Source organism: Vulpes vulpes, chromosome 10, assembly GCF_048418805.1.
Source record: "Vulpes vulpes isolate BD-2025 chromosome 10, VulVul3, whole genome shotgun sequence".
In the NCBI taxonomy this organism is placed as follows: domain Eukaryota; kingdom Metazoa; phylum Chordata; class Mammalia; order Carnivora; family Canidae; genus Vulpes; species Vulpes vulpes.
The window spans coordinates 48,753,693-48,769,971 of record NC_132789.1 but is presented as its reverse complement, the minus strand read 5'-3'; the positions used below and the strand labels follow the sequence as shown (position 1 = coordinate 48,769,971).

Genomic DNA, 16,279 nt, shown 5'->3' with positions numbered 1-16,279 from the left:
TGACTCCCCTAGGCTGATGGAGGAGGACAGCGGTGCCTCTCTAGGTGCTCACTGGTGGTATCCCAGATGTTTGTGCAGTAAAACTGAGGTGTGTCCAATGGGGCTAGAGTTCCACGCTGGCCCACAAAAGCCTGTAGTACCTACCACATAATAATATTTACTGGAGATCTACTAAGTCCTAGGAATCTGCTATACACATTAAATCTATTATCTCAGTTCTTCACCAAAGGAAAATTGTCCCCCTTTATACCAGTAGAGAAACTGAGATTTATCAAGACCAAATTGCCCCATGTCGCACAGCTAGTGAGCGCCGGGGCCAGCCCACAGTCAGGGCTTACAAACGTCACGCTCTACTGTTGCGCTTGCAGAGCACTGAGTTAGGGCGAGCCTGTAGAGACGGGGACTTTGGAGAGACTGTAAATCTTTTATCAAGATCATGTGTAAAGTCACCTGCCTTGGGCCACCCTTACCTAGAGAGAAAGGAGTGGCTGCCCAGCTCCCAGCTCTTTCTGAGCTCCAAAGCAAGATCATAGCGGCCTAGAAATGCCAGCCCTGTCTTCAGGGATTCTGGGGTAATGAATTGAGGAGGATCCTGAAAGTCAGGGGCACGTGATTGTCCTGGGCACCGCCTTCAGCCCTGGAAGCCCTGGGCTCTAGGCCACTAGCTTAGTGGGGTTAACAAAGCAGCAATGTCAGGCCCTCCGCCGGGGCTAGGAGTGGATAATTTTTGAGAAATGTTTTAGCACAACGAAGTGCCTGATGCCTGTAGTCACTCGGGATTTCATAAAGGTCTGAAGCACTTTAAAAGTGCAAATACCAGGACAAGCACTCGGATAATAAATGCTAATTAAAAAGGGAGGTCCTTTTTCTGTCATTTTTGCCCACACCCACTTCTACAGAGTTCTTGGACAGGGGATTGAGGGAACAAGAGCCTTAAGGCTCCAAGTAAAGGAGAACAACTAAGCAGGAGTTAGGTTTGGTGAATGATCTAAGTGCCATGTTCACCTTTGGGCCTTGTTTTGGCTCTGTGCTGTGCTGTGCGGCAGCAATTCTCCCCGGATGAGGTTTGGGGAAATGGTTTTGGTTCTGCCAATGACTTTCCAGTGGCAGCTTCTTTTCCTAGCAGGTCTGTCCCCAGCCCACCCCCTTCCCCAGCTCTGGCTGCCCAGACCATTGAGTGTCAAGGTCATTAGTATCCATTGCATGTCCAGCAGGCTCTGCACTAAGCTCTTGACTGTCATCATCTTATGTCCTCACAGCAGAGGATGGCTATCACTAGACCAACCGGTCCCTGACCCCACCACACACCTGTCTCACCGCCAGTCTCACCTCGGCTCTGTCTTCTTCCTGGCCCTTTTAACCCTTTATCAGAAGGGCTAGTAGTCTTCCCTTCTCTGTGTTCCAGTCCCAGCTCTCTAGCCCTGGAATAGCACACATCCTGGGGCATTGTGGTAATTGGTCCATATGCGTACCATTCTTGCATTCGACTCATGTTTATTGGGTACCTCCTGTGTGTTGTCCCCACTGGACTTGGAAATCCTTTAGGGCAAGAAACCACTCTTTGTTCTCGCTTGTTGGGCATCCCCAGCACACAGCACCGTGCCTGCTACATAGCAGATCCTCGGGAAATGTTTGCTAAGAGAAGGCCTCTAGGTGATGTCTAGTTGTAGAACCATCTCCTTTCAGTCCTTCCAACCCCAGACCCCGGGGAATAGGAAATCTATCTCTTAGCTCTTAGCTTAATAGGGAAACACAGCTATGATTCTGGATGCTTAAGTCTTGGTGAGGCCCCTAAGTGGAGAAACCCAAGCTGCAGTTAGCCCCAGAGAATCACCAAAGCCTACATTGTTCAGTATGTTTTATGGGCATGTTCATTTATTCTTTCTGTCAGCATTGAGCATTCTACAGGTATGAGGCTCTGTGCTGTGAGGTAGAGCCCACAAAGATGAATAACACACACACACACACACACACACACACACACACACACACATACACACACACACACACACACACCATGACCACAATGAGATCAGCAGACCAGATAGAAAGGTGGTGAATCAAGGTCAGAATCGGTTAAGTATGGACCATGGGTGCAGTACATTGAGAGCACTAGTAGTGTGTTGGGGGGATTTTTAGGAGGAAGTAAGATCAGGGAAAGCTGTCAAGAGAACATGACTTTGGAGCTGCGCCTTAAAGGAAAATACGATTAGGGCCTGAGAAAGTAGGTGGAAAAGTTTTCCCCATGAGCAAAGACATAGAAGTAGGAGGGTATGTTATGGGGTATGTTATGGGGCAGCACAAATGTAATTCAGGTAATTAATTTGTCTAATAATTGGCAGGGGTGAGACAGGGGTACTCCTATTACTGTGAATGTATCACTACAGTGTTCTTATTCCCTTCTCCCTACCACTCCTTTCTCATGCCTAAAAATTAGTTCTGCTGGGTTATAACCTGAAAGACTTTGTTCCTCAAAGGATGGGGTAGGAGAGCCTTGTGTGGAGTGATGGTCTGTGCAAGCAGTCACATGAAACTCCTGCTCCTTCAGCCCCCACTCCCCAGGGACTGGCCATGTAAATGTCCCTTTGCACGTCAGCCCTCTGCTGGGAACCAGCCTACTGGGGCCAGACCTGAGTTTCTAGAAGAGATAGATACTGCAGATAGGCTGCCTCACTCCAATAGAGGGAGGAGACCAGCGAGGCAGATTCGTCACTCACATCATTTTATCTGTTGAGTCAACCTCTATTTTTAGGGACCTGGCATCTCTGTCATGGAGTGGGAGCGAGTGCCAAGGGTGAGGGGTCTGCTAAGCCTTCATTCCTCTTTGCTAGATCCATTGCCAGACCCATTCTCACATGCAAGTTCTGCTTCACCACTCGAGATGTAGTTCTTGATGCCAAGGGTCCAGTTTAACATGTACACTTTCTTCTGTACACAGGCTTCTGTGTGTGCGCAGTACACAAGCACATGCACACTCACTCACCCCTCTAGTCTTAGCAGGCCTTGTAAATTGGTTATATGGATTAAATAAAACTCCCAACTGAAAAATGCTAAGGCATATAGGTCCCTTCCTGTCCAACATTGTCAGATGTGCTCCGAAATGACTGTTTTCATCATCTATTCTGAGCCATAACTGCCCCAGAAATAGCTTTAGCAGGAAAGTGCTTTTGTTAGACTAGCTGTAAATTATATTTCAAATGTCTGATGTTGTTTTCTTAAAAAATAAATAAATAAGTAAATGAAAGTCTAAAATTAATGACTGCTGGGGTTTGCTTTGCTTATGTGTACTGCTACAGATTTGGCTTCTTGCAGATGGAATTTCAGATCTGTTTACACTTCTGTGTTAGCTTTTTGGGGGAAAAAAAAGCAGTTGAGAGATCTGGGAGGACAAATTTACAAAGTCGAACTTATTATAACCATCCGTGAGGCTCGCTTCTTTCTCCCCCTGCCCTCTCCCTCCCTCCTCCACCCTCCCCCCACCCTCATTTTGTTGATTGTGGTTTTATCTGCTCCTCCTCAAAGTTAGAAGGCAACTGGTTCTTGCAGATGTTATGACAAGGTCACATATCCAGTTTCACAAGCAGATGTTCATGAAGCCCCATTTCACCAGCACTTTGTCATTCAGTGAGAGCAGACCTTGTGGGAGCAGATTGGAACAACACAAAGGATGGGACATAAAAAATCTTGCAGAGAACCTGATCGCTTTAATGTGTTGAAGACGAAGGGCTTGGGGGTTGGGAGGGCGGCAAGGAGAGAAATCTGCAGAGCGGAATTTCATGGAGATTTTTTTTTTTGGTTTATTCAAAGATTATTATGTGTTGGATACAGTAAATCATCTATACACCCACATCCAGGAGGTAAATCTTCAGAACTCCGTGCGTGGGTAGTTCTGCATTTAACAGCTGCCATACAGTAGCTATTTTGTTCTGCTCTAAGAGACCCTTATCTGTGCATTTGTTTTAAGTTATCGCCAACTCTCCTTTTGTTCCTCTATTGCTGTTCTCCTGATTCTCATTACCATTGCAAGAGTAGCGAAGAATCTCAACTACTGAGTTATTTCAACTGACACCATGAGTTAGAATGATAGACGAGGGGCTGCCATTTCAGTTGTTGACTCAGCCTCTACTTGGAGGGTGTTGCTATAATGGATTTAGCTCCTCTTGCCTTTTCCCAGGTCTCATATGCCCGTCCGAGCTCTGCCTCAATCAGGGATGCTAACCTCTACGTTAGCGGCCTTCCCAAAACCATGACCCAGAAGGAACTGGAGCAGCTTTTCTCGCAATATGGCCGTATCATCACCTCTCGAATCCTGGTTGATCAAGTCACAGGTTAAGTGTTTCTTTGTCATTTCTTTCCTTGTGTCTCAATGCCGCAGCCAGTGCCCTGTGACCCATTGGAGCAGAGAGATAATGGTTACTTACGGTAAAGGAGATATGGGTCATGCATAGATAGATTTTTGACTTAGGAGAAAGACTTCTTACCAATCAAATGCCCACATCTAAAATGGGCCATCTTAGGAGGTAGATCTCCATCATGGGAATTGTTCCAGCAGCAGCTAAACTACTTGGCAGGGCTGTAAAGCAGATTCAGGCATCAGGTTGTGAGTGGGACTGAATGACCTTCAAAGTCTCTTTCAACCCTCAACCAAGTAACATTACTTTTGTGCGTGAAAAGAACCTGCACTAGAGCTCCGGCTCCGGTGACAGCGTTGTAGAGCTGGAGGGAACCTCATGCTGCCTCATTTCACACATGAGAAAATGGAGGTCCAAAGTGAAGTCTCTGACTCCTGCCCGGCTAGTTAGTAGCAGCCTGGTACTATGCTACTTTGTCCAGAATAAAGAAAGGCAACCACCACCTCTCGGTAAGAAATGTAAGGTGCCCTGGGTTGCATTTTTAGTGACCGAATGTTTTCACCTACTCCACATCTGATCCCAGTTTAAAACACCCCCTGAGAGCAGTTTAGCGTGTGTTTATCATTCAATGCATGCAACAAACCCTCAATGAAGGCAGCTCTGCCCCCAGACACTGTGCAGAGGAGGGACACTGGGGACCAGGGATAAAGGAGGCACAGTCCTGCCCTTGCTGGACTCCAGTATGATGAGCACCTGCTAGGAGCTGTCCAGGGGACCACGGGAGCTCAGGAGAAGGTGTGCTGCACCTAGCCAGGATTGTTGCGAAGGCTCCATCAAGGAAGTGATGTTTGAGCAGGGTTTTGGAGGATGACCTGAAGTTACTTGGCAGAAAGGAGGGATAGAGATTTCTAGGTGGATGTGATGCATCCTATAAAATAGGTGGATAGGACATATTGTAAGGCGTGGAGTCGAGAAAGAGCACAACCTGTTCAAGGAGTAAATACGGCTGGCATGAGGCTCAACAGAGGATTTGGGGCCACATCATCAGGGGCATTAGATGCCGTACTGAGAAGTCTGACTTATCTGTTTGCAACATGGGCCCATGGAAAGGGGGTTTTTGTGGGTTTTGTTTGTTATTCTGCGTGTGGAGTGGAACAGGTACCATGCACAAGGTAAAGAATTGAAAAGTTATGAAAAATGTATAAAGGATGTTTTTAAAGAGTGTAATGTGGTCAGAGTTTGCTTGTCAAATAGATTACATAGTCGCTAGGTGTGAAGGGCACATGGCAGGACTAGACGCTGGGTGATGGGTGACAACAACTAAGGGAGACAAGGACTGAACAGGCCGGTGCTAGAGGCTGGAATGGATGTGACAGGTGCCTGTGTTCTGTGGGTGGCAGTCACTGGTCCAGAGCCGTGGTAGCAAAAACACAGGCAGATGCATCTTGATGGGTGAGAGGGATTCGGGGAGGCAGGCTCAGCCCTGGCCCCACTAGTGGGCTGACTCCCCCTAGAATATCCATGCGGCCCAGCCCATCTCTTCCCAAGGATGTTTACCAGTTTGGTTTGTTCATACTTTATGAAGGCTCTTTCTCTTTTCCCCAGGAGTGTCCAGAGGGGTGGGATTCATCCGGTTTGATAAGAGAATCGAGGCAGAAGAAGCCATCAAAGGGCTGAACGGCCAGAAGCCCAGCGGTGCTACGGAACCAATTACTGTGAAGTTTGCCAACAACCCCAGCCAGAAGTCCAGCCAGGCGCTGCTGTCCCAGCTCTACCAATCCCCCAACCGGCGCTACCCTGGTCCGCTTCACCACCAGGCCCAGAGGTTCAGGTAGGCACAGCCTCCAGGGAAGGGCCCTGCTACACAAATACACAGCTGGGCGAGGGCCAGGGCAACCCACAGCCCTGAAAGATGGGGCAAGCCTAAGAACCTCCGCCCCCAGGAGTCCCTGTGTGAATGAACCTCCCCACTGAGCCTCAGTTTCCACTACTGTAAAATGAAATGGTTGGACCAGATGCTCTTCCAAGCCCCCTTTCAACTTACCACTGTGACTGGTTAAACTTCAGATTCTTGGATTAGAACAAAATTTCTACATTTAACCAAACCAGAAGGTTCCATTTCAACAAAAGTTCATCACAAATAAATGGCCACATTCAACACCTTAGACTTAAGGCTGAGGGAGTGGCTTTTAATAAAGTTAAAGAAAAGTGTAGGCCAGGAGGCAGATCCTCCCAGGGAGAATGGTTTGGCCTGTCCTCCTCTTTCTCCTGCAGGTTACTCTGTAGGGTAGGTAGTCTCTTTTGTGTTAACTTCACTCTGACTGTGAAGTCAGCAGATTCTGGGAAGACAAGAAGGAAGATTTTTCTAAGCCTTGTTAATGTTTCCTCAGGCACCCAACCCTCCCAGTGCACTGGGGCACTTCCCTTCTCCTGGGACATTTCTGAAAGGCAGGTTTCACTCCTTGAAGCCAATCAACCTGACTGCCTTTATTGTACAAGAGATAAGAACATTTTTGACGTGTCCATAATAATTTTAAATACTTATTTTATTCCACGCATGTCCCAACTACCCTTTAATTGAAAGGGTTTTTGTTTTTTGTTTTTTGTTTTTTTCTCCCTTTCAAACATCACATGGAAAGATAGCAGGCCCTCCATCTGGCCATGACGAGGAGGAAAATCAGCCTCAGCAGTGTCCTGTCCTGGGAATTTGAAAGGGTTAATGATTTCATGAAGAGTCCAAGTCATCTAATTTTTATTTTGTGTGAGAGCACATGCAGTATTTATGTAAAAAGCCTTTCCAGCAGGCTTCTAATGGTGGAAACTATGGTTACTACTGCCCCATGGTGTGAATAGCTTGTCCTCCAGTAAAATACTGAACATGAGGGAGATTATAACATAATGGCAATTTGCTAGGAGGAGCTTTCAGGTTGTAAATAGTAAGCTAATTGTAAAAAATCTTAACCCTCAAACTCCTTCTGCCCCCCAAAAAATGTGTGTGGTAAGAAGATTTAGTTAATGTAGCTAGAATAAGAGAAAAGATCCATTCTGGTATGCATTGTGCATGCACGTGTATTCCTTTCATGCACGAGTTTAATTGCAATAAAAGGTGAATCGTAATAAAAGGTGAACGATGTAAGAAGCTGCCCCCTTTTAATGATTTCACACACGATATAAAATGAAATCCACACAAATGTTCTGAGGGGAGGGGGGAGTGGGATTAATTCAGACCTTGAAAGAAAGGGAGCTTCATTAGACACTTGCTTTAAACTCTAGCATTGACCTGAACATGAATTACTCATAGTTGGAGGCAGAAAAGGGGGAACTACCAGTGGATAGACTCCTAAGCATTGGGGAAAGTTATTGAGCTTTTCTTCTTTGAAAATGGAGCATTCTTATTAATAGTTCCATTGAGCGATCTTGCCATCTGTGAGGCATTAACCCAGAGACCCTCCTTCTCTTTGCAGGCTGGACAATTTGCTTAATATGGCCTATGGCGTAAAGAGGTAATTAAAACTCCACAGATTGCCAGATGTCCGTGTTGGCACAGACTGGGGCTAGAAATTTTTTTTTTTTAATTCACTAACTTTACTTTTTTTTTTTTTAATTCTTCCTTTTTCCTCCACCAGCATGTCAAATTCATAATTTTAATTTCAGACCTCAGTTGGTTTTGTTTCTTTTAGGGCACACAAAGTGTGCTTGTGTGTTTCACTTTTTCTTTTATTTGCAGGTGGGCTTCTCCTACGGTTCAGGTGCCACAGCTACCAAGCCCTTGATAATCTGGTTCTCTGGACGCCTTCCCTAAGGGAGAAGGCTCCTACTCTTTGCCAGCTGATCTTGCAAACTTGCAGAGTAACTGTTTGGCATTAGCAATGCCAAGATTCAGTTAAGAGGGCAGATTCCAGCAAATCAAAATTAGAACATTTTGCTAATCATGGTTGACAATCTTATGATTGTCAGTGGAAAAATTAGATTTTGGACTACCAGGCCTGGCCGAAGCATGAATAAACGTGTGGATGACCTGCTGACTCTCACCCCCACCTCAGGGTGCATTTCAGGGCACAGCCTGAGAATGAAGTGTATCTGTGTGCACCTCAACCAGGAGTTTCTTTTGTTACAGGTTTTAGCAGTTATAAATCCTCCCTTGGTTTTACATGTATTATGTTTTAAACTTGCGGTTTCTTTCATTTAAAGCCTTTCTGTGGGGTCGGGGGCTCAAAGAGAATCAAGGTTTGTGGGGCTCTCTGAATGCAGTCACAGGAATGATCCAGACCTAGTCTAAAAGCTGAGTCTCAGGAAGTTGAGTGCATTATGTCACTGTGTCCATGAGATTCCCATATGTGCTTTTGATAAGCTTCACTGAGCTGCTAGGGACATAGCATCTTCATCATCCTGCTCAATAGAGCTGCACACTTTAATTCCCCTTCCTACAGTCAGGCAAAGAGATGTGGTCCTTAATAGTCCCAGTCACACTCCCATATGAGGCAGTGTTTCACCACTTGGCCATGCATGGTAAGTACCCCGACTCTGGAAACTGGCACTCAGTAGAGGAAGTAAGCTGACTGCAGACTCACTAGCACAGCGCCAGCCTCTCAGATCTCAATCTTGGCACCAGGAGGATGACTGTGAATTACTTCCATGTGTCTGGCACACTGCTTGCCTCTTCCCTCTCCCACTTTTACATTTTTCCCACCTCAGGCCTTCGTTCCCCTCCAACTTCAGGGAGGTGGCACCAATTATGTACGGATGCTAAGGCATGATGAGGCCAGAGAAGGCACAGCAGCAGCATGCATGCTGCCACCATCTCTGGTTCCCCACTCAGAGTAAACACCACTAGTCCATAAGAGCATTCTCTTTTCCTGTTGGACCCAGATTTGGATCCAGACTCCTTCCTCCCAAAGTGCTCCAGGTGGCCATCACCAACTAGAGCTGAGACTCTGCTTGAAACCTCTTTGCTGGCTCCTGACTTTGATGGCCTTAAAATAAATACCTCGCTGTTCTCTACCTTTAACCTGAACGGAGTCAATTCACTCAGTTGGAGGAGAGAAGGCTGAGAAGACAGTCTTCAGAAATAATGCAAATAACAGACATGGATTTGCCCTTCTAAGAATCCTTACCATGCTGTTTTTTGGTTTTGTCTTGTTACTTGTTTTTAAGAGGCGAGATTGACTTAGTGACTGATGCCAAAATTAGTACCTATTGAGTTGTTATGTTTAGCATATCTTCAGCAGCCATTTGATTATCTAAATTCTCTTTAGATGCAGAACTGTTCTTTCATTGGACTTTCAGATCTCCGAGAATATTTGCTTATTTTAAAACATGCCTGGGCAGTTGTCAGTTAAACATAGGATTCTTGATTTGGCTCAGGTCGTGATCTCAGGGTTGTGAGATCGAGTCCCTAATCAAACTCCCACACTGGGTGTGGAGCCTGTTTGAGACTCTCTCTCCATCTCCCCCCCCCCTCCTAAAAAACAAAACACAAAACAACAAAACATCCTAGATATGGGACACCTGGGTGGCTCAGTGGTTGAATGTCTGCCTTCGACTCAGGTTGTGATCCCTGAGTCCTGGAATTGAGTTCCATATCGGGCTCCCTGCATGGAGCCTGCTTCTCCAGCTCTGCCTATGTCTCTGCCCCTCTCTATGTGTCTCATGAATAAATAAATAAAATCTTTTTTTAAAAAAAGTCCCAGATAACACTTTACTCCATTCTCTCCCCAGTTTTGCTTCCTCTCCTCTTCCTATCCCCTTTTTCAGAAGACAAAACAAAACAAAACCCAATCACATGAAAACCAAGACGCTAGTCAATGGATAGGGCCCAAATCCCTGTATACGTTTGGTATAAAACAAAATGTTAACAAATATTTTTCTGCCGTGGGCCCTGGTTACCTAATCTAGATGCATCCATTATGAATCACACATGGATATATTTTATCAGACAGTGAATAGAATCTGAAGGGTTGTTTTGCTTTTCAAGATAACATGAAAACTGAGATTTCAAAGCCCAATACAAAAGTAGTTGTAATAGGGCAAATAACAGTTTTCAGCTTTTCTAATTCAAGATACATAAATGCACAAACCACTTGAAATCTCACTCCTGTGATGCTTAGAAATGAATTCCAGATAATATAGCATCAAGGAGTGATAATGTCTTTATTATTATGGCTTGGGGGTTTTTCTTTCGGAACTCTTTTGAATAGATGCTAAATGAAACAGAACCACCCATATGATTAATAACAAGGTATGTCTGTTCATTCTCATGTGTCTCTCTCCTCAAAATATCAAGAGATCTTTGACAACCATAAGTCAGGGGACTGCAAAGACAGTAGACTTGAGCACTCCTGGGGCCATCTCCAAATCTGCCCTAAAAAATAAATAAAATTTTCCAAGCATTGATATCCACCAATGTTATTCACTCATGCAATCAAGAAGTATTTACTGAGTGTTTTCTATGTGTCACTATGTCTGTGATGTTCCCGTATGTGCCCAACTGAATAAATAAGTAGAGCAACAGAATGAATGAAACCGAGCTCCTCCTCCCAAGAGCTCGCTGTCTGTTGTGGGGAGGGACAAGAAGGGTCAGGGTGGGAGACCCTATGACCATATACTGTGGCAGAAGCATAATGGAGCCTTGCTCTGGGAGTTCCTTGTGGTTATTAGGAATCGACCTAGCCTTTTTCGTGCCATATATAGGCCTTAGCCAGTTTAGCCTTTCCATTCAAAAGAAATGCCGCAGACACTAGTTTTTTTGTGTTTTGGTTTTTAAACCCTGAAGACTCTCCTTGCAAACACTCACTCAGCCCTCTGCCCCATGTCTGTGTCTGTGCATCTGTGTGTTATCCGTGGTCAGACTGATGTCTGGACCAGTCCCCCCTTCTACCTGTTCCCCCAGGTTCTCCCCAATCACAATTGATGGGATGACAAGCCTTGTGGGAATGAACATCCCTGGTCACACGGGAACGGGCTGGTGCATCTTTGTCTACAACCTGTCCCCTGATTCCGACGAGAGTGTCCTCTGGCAGCTCTTCGGCCCCTTCGGCGCCGTGAACAACGTCAAGGTCATCCGCGACTTCAACACCAACAAGTGCAAGGGCTTCGGCTTTGTCACCATGACCAACTATGATGAGGCGGCCATGGCCATTGCCAGCCTCAACGGGTACCGCCTAGGAGACCGAGTGTTGCAAGTTTCCTTTAAAACCAACAAAGCCCACAAGTCCTGAATTTCCCATCCTTACTTATTAAAATATATATATAAATATATACGAACAAAACACATGCGCGCACACACACACACACACACATACACACGCACACACACAAAAGAGAGAGAAACAAACTTTTCGAGGCTTATATTCAACCATGGACTTTATAAGCCAGTGTTGCCTAAGTATTAAAACATTGGATTATCCTGACGTGTACCAGGAAAGGATTTTATAATGCTTAGAAAAAAAGAAAAAAAAAACAAAAAAATACCTTTGATGCATTGAATGTTCTTTCATAGCTGTCGTTGTTGAATATAATATACATAGATAGCGATGTGCAGGGATTTTAACCCAGCCAGCTAACTTTACTACCTTCCTTGAAGGTGGATCTTTTTAAGATGACCATTCGCTCATTTGAAGAAGAAAAACAAAAAACAAAAAAAAAATAATAATAAAAATAAAACAATTTTTACAAAGTAATGGGATTCAAAGAAAGAAAAAAAAAGATTTTTCTTTTTTGTCACAAAGTTGATCCAATCAGATTGGTAAAAAACCCCCACACAAATCAAAAGAGGAATAATAAAAATTGCAAAAATGAAAAAAAAAAAAACTTTTGCAAATTTTTTTATTTTTCCTTTTTTCTTTTATATCATGTGAACTAAAAACAGTCTTCTGTTAGGGGATGGGGGCAAGGGGGATACCTGATGACATTAACAATTTAATAACATTAACATTGTTGCCAAAGAGGTGGTCTCTTTGCTGAAAATGGGTTTCAAGAAAAATCTATTTTTATAAAATATAAAGAATTTTTACAAGAGAATCTGGATTTGAGAAAAAAATATTTTGACTGGCTAATTTAGGGGAAATTGACAACTTTGTCGCGTTCATACTGCACTGGTAACTTTTTAGAGATCAAGATGTGTGTTTTAAACTGGATTCGTAGACTGTTTTTTGAAGGATGGGCTATAAACAGATGATCTTCATATCTTTTCATAGCATGTAATAATAATAAAAAACAATTATTAATTACTAGGGGAAAGGAGTGTTCGTTCTACCCAGGGTACCACAGTTCCCCACAGTCAAAACCCAAAAGCAAGGAGATGAGTTGAAAGACAGTTTTTCTTTAAGTCATCAGTATGGGATGTCAGCAGAACAAAAATTAAAAAGATTAATTTTCCTTTTGATCTAAAACTTCCTTAGTTTGAGCAGTAGGTGCTACGAAATTATTTACATATCTTAGTATCATAGTTAAATGTAATGTGTTTAGGAGAGGAAAACAAAAGATACATTTGCTTTAAATTCATTAAGGAATTTTCAAATTCACTTTGTAGCCCATGCTGATAGAATTGGGCTGTGTTGGTACATTTGAAACACTGTTTATGTTGCTTGAAACACTTATTTATTTAATCGCCGATGTGATGATGCCTATGGCCGAGATCAAATATAGCTAGATTGGCTAGACTACTTATTTGTTTACTTAAACTATGGGAAGAAGCATATTATTGTGTCATTCTGTTGTGTGTGTATGTGTATATACAATATAAATATATATATATAAAGTTATTTTTTCTTTGGGTTAATTTATTATAAGTTGTAACACTTGGCTAGTTTTGTTTGTATATGTCTTACAATGTTTTCTTATGATATTTAAGTGACAGTTAAAGAGGTATCAAGGTAACTTGTGTAGAACTATTGTTTGATATATTGTCATGTTTGTTGTGAATATTTTTTCTTACTGCACAGTAGAAAAATAAAAACAACTGGGTCTTTATTTTAATGTAATTCAGATTGGGGAAAACAAAACAGAGCTAAGGGAACAAAATGACTGAGGGAGCATCCTCCCGCGTCCAGTGCACTGATCATTTTAGTATGTTTGTGCTTTGTACGGTTATATATTTAAAACAAAAACAAAACAAAAAAATACAAGGGTTCATGCTCTTCCCTGGGTAATAGAAACAGTTACTCGCTATGCATAATCTAGTTGATAGTTAAATTTGCTATTGCTTTTCTTGTCTTGTTATATAAAATCTTTTCAATACAAGTTTAGTCTTAATGGTAATAAAACGTTATGGTTATTTATAACTTGTGCTTATTTTGTGCGTTTTTTCCCATGCTGAACCCACTAAGTGCATGTAGAGAGAACTGTTGTTTTCACACTGAAGAGGCAAGCTTTGTAGTAGCAGTCATAGTGGTAGACAGATCACGAAAACCAAGGCTGCATCATAGACTCCTCCTTTACATTTTTTTTCTGTTTTTTTTTCCTCTTTTCGGTTGCGGAAAAACAAAAAAACAAAAACAACCACCAGATTTCAGTTCAGAGAACACTCGTTCAACATTCAGGGAAAACTTTTTACATCGCCTGCTATGAATGAACGCAGTTTGCTGGCAAAGTTTTGATGCATTTGCTGAGCATTAGTGGGAAAGGCATGCCAAAAATCTCTTCTCTATAATGTGTTCACTCTCGGGGGAAAAAAAAAGGAAAAAAAATCTTAGGACCAGGCAGTTGTATACTTTAGTTATAATGAATGACTTCATGTTAATCTTGCTAGTTTAGATGATTTCTGAGGGGAAGTATTGTAAATGTTTTTTTTTTTCATAACCTTGTTGTGTTTGAATTATTTGTACTTTATCTGTCCAGACAATAAATGAAAGTGTGTAGAATGGATTTGAGCTTCCCAGATTTTTAAATGTGTTCACTCAAACTTTTTTTTGTAGCATCTTCAGATTTCCCCAATAATTTTATCATTAAACAAATGCAAAAACAAACAAACAAACAAAAAAGTAGAGTAAAATTGTGCTTTGCAACTTAGCCCGGTCTCTCCAAGTCAATTCCGTATTCAAAAGTCACTGGCCTAGTTCCTTATGACTGAAAGTGTGGCTCCAGCCTCCAGTATCTGCATCATCTGGGAGCTTGTTAAAATGCAGAATCTTGGGCTGAATGCAAATCTATATTTAAGCAGATTCCCAGGTGAATCACCAGCACTTTAAAGTGAGGAACACTGCCCTGATTGATAATGAGCTGGCACGTTTGGCTTTATGTTTGGCATGATGATACATTGGCGTCTGTTATCCATTTATAACTTATTTGTGACTTATTCAGAAGAAAGGAGATCACTATTTGCAGAGCATCTATTGTCAGGCTGTGTGGTGCCCTCTGCATTCTCCCACTTGGCTCCCCAGCAATCCGGGGGAAGTGGATAGCACTATCCTCATTTCACAGATGGCAAGACTGAGGCACAATAGAATAAGCTGCTTGAAACAGCTAGCAAGTTCCCAGCTGGGTTTTGGATCCCAGTCTGATTATACTGCACAGCACCTCAGCATCGAGGTCACAGAGCTTGCGCAGTTTTAAGGAAACCGACCTTAAAATAGACCTTTGCATTGGAAGTGACAGCTAAACAAGAAAAGTCACCTTTTTATTTTAGCATTCACTTTTGCATAGAAGCGGCAAATATTTGGCTTTCTTACCTTTAAATAGAAACCCTAAGCAAAGACTTAAACAGTGTATATAAAAAAATAAAAATTAAAAAAAGCCATGGATTTTGAGCTCCCCTGAGAGGGGGCACAAAATGCCTAAGGTATCATGAAGTCATATTAAAATATGCCTTGAACTTTACAGATGAGCTTTTTAGTGATTTCCTGATATGATCACTCTTGGATGATCTACTGTCTGTCTTTCGTTTCCATTTTCTCCCTAATTGAAAATTCATAATGCCCCATAAACCATCACCGTCCATAAACTGACACTTGCAGAAGAAATGCTCCCACTGAGCCAGATGAAGGAATAGTCAGATTCTCTTCCATTTCTCATTAGCCCCCCCTTTTTATTATTATATTAAATTACCTCAATGGTTGGGATAATTAAATTCAGGGCAAAGAATGGGATTTAATTAACTAAGCTAAATATTAAAACTAAGTCAGCCTGAACTTCACGTAGTTGAACTTAAAGATTCTTATTTTAGTTTTATTTAAAGACAAGCCCCTATGTTCCTTTTCTGAAGAAAAATGGACAAACTCCTAGCTGCTCCCAGGAATAACAGAGCTTCACAATGTGTGTGTACGATCTAAAAATGTCACTGCTAAACCTGCAATGGTTATTACTAATCATCACCACCTCTGATCCTTAAAGGTGTCGTTTTAGTGCACTTTAAGCAAATGGATATATTATTTTGGAATATTAGAAGTCGGTGGAATCTTACCAGTTCCTAATGTTCACTCCCCAGCTTCCAACAGATCTGTCCTGAAAGTTTCACAAATGGCTGTAGGCGTTTAAATAGGTCTGTAAAATATCCATAACAGGCCATTCTACATACACTCTCTTGGCAGCACTTCTCAACATCAGCATAACATGTCTGCCTAACATCTAATAAAAATTTCATCTTGCTGTGAGTGTAAGCCTGTTACCTTAAATCTCCAGGCAAACATTATATAGTTTCTGTAGGTGTTTGTGGGAAAGTTTTAACAAATCACAAGAATGCAGAAATTATTACATTTCTTTTAGGTCCTAGGTACATTATGTTTTGCTTGGATGAAAAACTGCATGCCAGGGAAGGCTGAAGGCATTTACTTAGTGTTACTTCTGTCAAACTGATAGGAAGAAAGGAGGGCAAAAACATGCGCTTGTGTCTGTAACCATCCCGCATCATTACCAGCATCAACACTACCTACATCTGGCAGCAAAGATCAAGCAATGACCAAATGTTATTACAGCCAGAAGATTTTATCAAC

The 16,279-nt window shown here is 42.6% G+C and overlaps 1 protein-coding gene across 9 annotated transcripts in view; it reads left to right on the top strand.

Moving 5' to 3' along the window:
- ELAVL4 (ELAV like RNA binding protein 4) overlaps positions 1-11,671 on the top strand; it is an 87,613-nt gene extending 75,942 nt beyond the window's left edge. For 5 of the 9 annotated variants that reach the window (XM_025991864.2, XM_072724026.1, XM_025991866.2 and 2 more), the window contains 4 exons: positions 4,175-4,328; positions 5,958-6,183; positions 7,817-7,855; positions 11,200-11,671. In XM_025991864.2, coding sequence (XP_025847649.1) covers positions 4,175-4,328; positions 5,958-6,183; positions 7,817-7,855; positions 11,200-11,569 — 789 coding nt within the window. In that variant the 3' untranslated portion in view covers positions 11,570-11,671. The remainder of the gene's footprint in view (positions 1-4,174; positions 4,329-5,957; positions 6,184-7,816; positions 7,856-11,199) is intronic. The other 4 variants (XM_025991867.2, XM_072724028.1, XM_072724029.1 and 1 more) reach the window with 1 other exon arrangement.
- Positions 11,672-16,279: the final 4,608 nt, after the last annotated feature.